We start from the raw sequence: 5,065 nt of genomic DNA on the forward strand, positions 1-5,065 counted from the left end.
TCTCACAGAGGAGGCAGAGCTGAAGGCGGGCCGGGGGGGGGGCTCTGCAATTTACCTGGCTGCTTCTTGCTCTGACTGAGGGCTGCTGGAAGCAGGGGGCGGGACTTGTTTCATGTGCCCGCCCCCTGGGCTCTTTACTGCCGGAGCTCCGTTCCTGGGCGCTCCTGCAGGAAACGACGCTTGCGTCTTATGATGCAGTTGTGTATGTGTGCAGCTGCTAGATTGCCGACTGGGTCTCCCTGGTCTGTGCATATAACATCGATACTCCAGCACCTGCACTGGCTTCCAATCGGCTTCCGATGCCAATTTGGAGTGCTGTTTTTGACCTACAAAGCCCTAAATGGTCTGAGATCATCTCATCTGTGTGACTCCCCCCCCCCCCCCCGCCCAGGAAGTCACCCAGAAGTGATATCGTGTTGTCGACATCGGGAGTGGTGGCGCCATTCTAGTCTTTGGGGCAAAACTCTATGGTTTTTGCCCTTAAAACCATAGAGTTTGCAAAAAAACTAGAGCGGCACCCCCTGATGACGTCACTTCCTGGTGACGTCATTGTGACAGTGACATTGCCCGGCAACGTTCCTGTTCAGAGGTGGGGCTTCCCCTGCCAGCCAACTGGCCATCGGCCGATTAAACCCCCCAAAATGGGGGGAACCTCCAGCCAGACCAGGCGTTTGGCAGCCCCATGTCAGAGGGGTTACTGGACTCAAACCGGGTTCTTCTCCTGCTCTCTGGCTGCTCTCTGAAACTGTCTATGGAGGTTCTATTCATGCCTCTTTGAAAACGTGCTAGTCTGGGTACGAAACTCTGAAACGTGGGTGCCTTCTTTGTCGTTCTTTAGGACTGAAGAGGAGAAGCGAGATTGGATCCAGGTAACGGCCAGTCTTTCCCACCTGCCCTGGAACGCAGTCTTTTTTACCTGCCTCTGTCTCCTGTGACGTCTCCAGTTCTTTAACTAGCCATGCACAATGCGGGATTCCTAGACCACGCCCGCAGTGCCCAAACTGCGACCCAAAACCCACTTACTTATCGCAAAGTGCCAACACGGCAATTTAACCTGAACTCTGAGGTTTTACTTTAGAAAAAACAACTCATACATTAACTTAAGATGATCCAAACAAAGTAAGGAAAGCAATCCCAAATGCTTTCATTTACTTAAAATTATTTGGCAGAGAATTCGACACTTTAACGATGGTCTGGGCCTGGCTGGGGCGATGTCATGCGTGCCCACAGAGAGGGCTCTGAGTGCCACCTCTGGCACCCGTGCCATAGGTTCGCCACCACTGCCATAGGGCATGCAAGGCTGCTTTGTTGTACGCAGCCCCGGGTTAGCGTTTTGGCCAGTTGTTTGACTCTTTCAGGTCGGCTTGCCGTTTCAGCTAATGCTTTAATTGGCTTTATCGCTTTATAGAATAGATGGAGGTGGGGTAGGTGTGATGTTCAGAAGCGGCAGAACAAGGTTTGATTCCAGGGGCACCTTTTCAGACCGACAAAGTTTTATTCTGGGTATAAAGATTATGCCCAGAATTAAAAAAAAAAAAAAGTTTTATGCCCACAATAAAACTTTGTAGCTCTTAAAGGTGCCACTGGACACAAACTTTGTTTTGTTGCTTTATCATTACCGTATTTATTTGTATCGTATTTGTGTTCATTGTATTTCAAATGCTGTAAGCCACCCCGAGTCCCCTGTCGGTAGAGGGTGCAGGGCATAAATAAATAAAATTAAATGCCATTGGGTGGATCGCGCGGGTCAGTTACTTAGAATCATAGAGTGGGAAGGGATCTCCAGGGTCATCTAGTCCAACCCCCTGCACAAGGCAGGGGATTCACAAAGACCTCCCCCTCCACACCTGCAGTGACCATTGTTCCATGCCCAGAAGATGACCAAAAAGCCCTCCAGGATTGCTTCCTGACCCCAAAGTGGCAGTCAGCATTTCCCTGGGCCTGTAAAAAAGGGCCACAAGAAACTAAGCACTGAGGCAACCCTCCTCAAACTCTCCCCGCTAAAAAGAGGCCAGGATTTGACTTCCCTTCTCGGTTCAGACATCTGTTTGTGGACACAAATGCGCTGTTGTTCAAAACCCGTCAGGCGATCCAGGCGACGATCCAGAAGCACGAGCAGACGCTGGAGACGTTCAAGCAGCTGATCAGCGAGGACGAGACGCCACCCAATTCGCCGGTGAGTCACTGCCACGTGTGTGTGTGCGCGTGAATCTCTGCTCCTCATGGGGGGTGGGGGGTGAGAGCCGCAGTACTTGAAGATGGTGATCGTATCACCTCTCAGTCGTCTCCTCTCCAGGAGGCATACATCTGGTGGCTGCAGAGACCTGGGGATTTACACGAGTGCAGGCGAGAGGAAGAGGCGGAAAAGGCAGGGGAAGACGAGCCCGCGTTTGGGGAGGGGGCTGAAGGGCTGACCTTTTACCCCGCCCCCTGTGTGTTCCAAATATTAACTGGGATTGGAGGACAGTATAGGCGCAGGGGTTCCCCATGGACACTTGTCCTTTCCCTCCTCGAACTCTCCCCGCTAAAAAGAGGCCGGGATTTGACTTCCCTTCTTGGTTCAGACATCTGTTTGTAGCCACAAATGCGCTGTTGTTCAAAACCCGTCAGGCGATCCAGGCGACAATCCAGAAGCACGAGCAGACCCTGGAGACGTTCAAGCAGCTGATCAGCGAGGACGAGACGCCACCCAATTCGCCGGTGAGTCACTGCCACGTGTGTGTGTGCGCGTGAATCTCTGCTACTCATGGGTGTGTGTGAGAGAGCCGGTATAGAGAGTTTTCAGTTTGTGTCGGAATTTAGCTGCGCTTACGGGGTTTTCAGAGCGCTCGGAATCCTATTGGGTTAAAGGGGAACGGCCACATGATGCTGTGTGCATTCCGCGCATTTGAAGATTCTGGTGTGCTGCTGGCAGCTCCTGCCAAAGCAGTGTTTTTAAAAATCTGAACAGGTCATCAGATCTCCAATAACCAATCAAAAGTCTTGCTGGGCAAAAGCCCTACCAGGCTCCGCCCACTTTGTCAAAACACTCTGCAGGTGCAAGGAAAGGTGTCACGGCAGCACGGGCACCACGTTGAGGACCTTGGCCTGGACGATTGTTATTTTTAAAAAGGAAACTTCCAGAAAACCTGTACCGGATTCTGTGTCCGCAGTTCTGCGCTCCCAGAAATGCAAAGATGACTTCGGGTACTTTTTGGTAGACGTATATTAACCTCCTCGGCTCACCGCTCTGCCTGCAGGGGTGTGAGCTGGGACGACGGGCCCCCACGCCGATCCGGGAGAAGGAGGTGACCATGTGCATGCAGTGCAAGGAGCCCTTCAACGCCCTCACCAAGCGGAGACACCATTGCCGGGCGTGTGGCCATGTGAGTGTTAGCCCCTGTGGGACGGGGTGGGATTGGGACCGTGGCTCCGGAACTCCGCGACTCCCGTCTGGTTTCGTGTCACCAGGAAGAAAGTCAAGATAGGCCTATGATGGCCAAATCATCTGCATGTTACTCTCGCATCCCGCTGTCCTTGTCCAAAGTTGCCTGCCACGCTTCCCTGAGACACCGCTTTCTCAAACTGCTCTGCCTTCAGGGAGCTCTTTCCACAGGGCTTCGGTTGCTGAGTGCCTCCTGGGTGTCTGCTGTGGAACCGAGAAGTCCTGCAAAGGATTCTGGGGCAGTATTCTAGGTCAGAGGTCCCCAAACCTTTTGAACCTGTGGGCATCTTTGGAATGTTGACAGGGTGGTGGGCGCAACCGCAACACGGTGGCCACGGGAGGTGAAACCCACCACAAAACGGCTGTCGCAGGGGCACGGCCACACACGCAGAGGAACAAGCACACAAAAATGGAAATACATCGAATGCAGTTATACAAACAAACAAACAGAATAATCTGCCGTGCTGTACAAATCACACTCGAGACTACTGTCTTCTTGTACTGTTCTACTTACAACCAAAATTAATACACATAACCAGGGGTCATTTTGTAGAAAAAGAGGTGCAGGAGCTCATTAGCATAACTTATGCCACACCCCCTGACATCACCGGAAGTGTGTCAGAAGGCAACACCCACTGCTCAGGCTCCACTGGACTATTTGGATTGCTAGTTATTGGGGGAGGGGACACGCGCAGATCTGCCCTCACAGAGGAGGGAGAGCTTGTACCTGAAGGCGGGCCAGGGGGCCTCTGCAACTTACCTGGCTGCTTCTTGCTCTGACTGAGGGCTGCTGGGAGCAGGGGGCGGGGCTTGTTGCATGTGCCCGCCCCCTGGGCTCCTTACTGCCGGAGCTCCGCTCCTGTGTGCTCCCGCAGGAAATGACCCCTGCACATAGCAAATAGTTTTGCCGCCATGCATAAATGACAACTGCACCAGTTGAATTAGTGACCTAATACTCCTTGAAAGTACAAGTCTCTCTTCAGATTGAGGTGGTCACCAGCTCATGGCACAGAGGGGAGTGGTGATGGCACAGCTAGGTTGCTTTGTTCTTTCTTAGGGCCCCATCAGGCCGCTTTTATTTAGAGATGGAGCTCAACCCAGCTCTGGCAAGATTCAAAATGACACGAGGTCTACAAGTATGTTCCAAGGCAGGTGTCATGGCTCAGGTAGGGTGTCACCTGATGCTGCCACCACTCTGGATTTAGGATCCCTTGAGAAGGCCCAGAGCACCCTCCCAAGACCTTCAGACCTCCCTTTTGGCTGAATAACAGGCGTGAGGACCAGGCAGAGTGAACAATGAAAATAGTTTATTTTAAAAGAGGTCAAACAAACAAGGTGCAGAATAATAACAATAAGTGGGTGAAAAGAAATCAAATGCCCTAACGGGTCTAAATATATACTGTCCCTAGCTCACTATTCCAAGTGGCACTAGACTACTCACCCTTCCCTCAGGATGAGGATCTCTTCCCTGCAGCAGCCTTCCTTCTGGCTCTGCCCCCTGGGAAGAAGAACAGCTTTTCCTGCTGCTCCAGATCTTTTATTCCAAGCCCTCCTCTTTTCCTATTGGTCAGTTTTGGCTCCAAAACCTCTCAGGGGCTTCTGGGAGTTGTAGGCCCAGCCTCCCCTACTGCTGGTCAGGCT

General features: G+C 52.2%; 1 protein-coding gene across 1 annotated transcript in view; it reads left to right on the forward strand.

Moving 5' to 3' along the window:
- LOC107110670 (FYVE, RhoGEF and PH domain-containing protein 1-like) overlaps positions 1–5,065 on the forward strand; it is a 32,016-nt gene that overhangs the window by 11,967 nt on the left and 14,984 nt on the right. Inside the window, exons 9-10 of the mRNA XM_015411470.1 lie at positions 2,087–2,176; positions 3,240–3,365. Coding sequence (XP_015266956.1) covers positions 2,087–2,176; positions 3,240–3,365 — 216 coding nt within the window. The remainder of the gene's footprint in view (positions 1–2,086; positions 2,177–3,239; positions 3,366–5,065) is intronic.

This window comes from Gekko japonicus, unplaced genomic scaffold (genome assembly GCF_001447785.1).
Source record: "Gekko japonicus isolate JY-2015 unplaced genomic scaffold, Gekko_japonicus_V1.1 scaffold4515, whole genome shotgun sequence".
In the NCBI taxonomy this organism is placed as follows: domain Eukaryota; kingdom Metazoa; phylum Chordata; class Lepidosauria; order Squamata; family Gekkonidae; genus Gekko; species Gekko japonicus.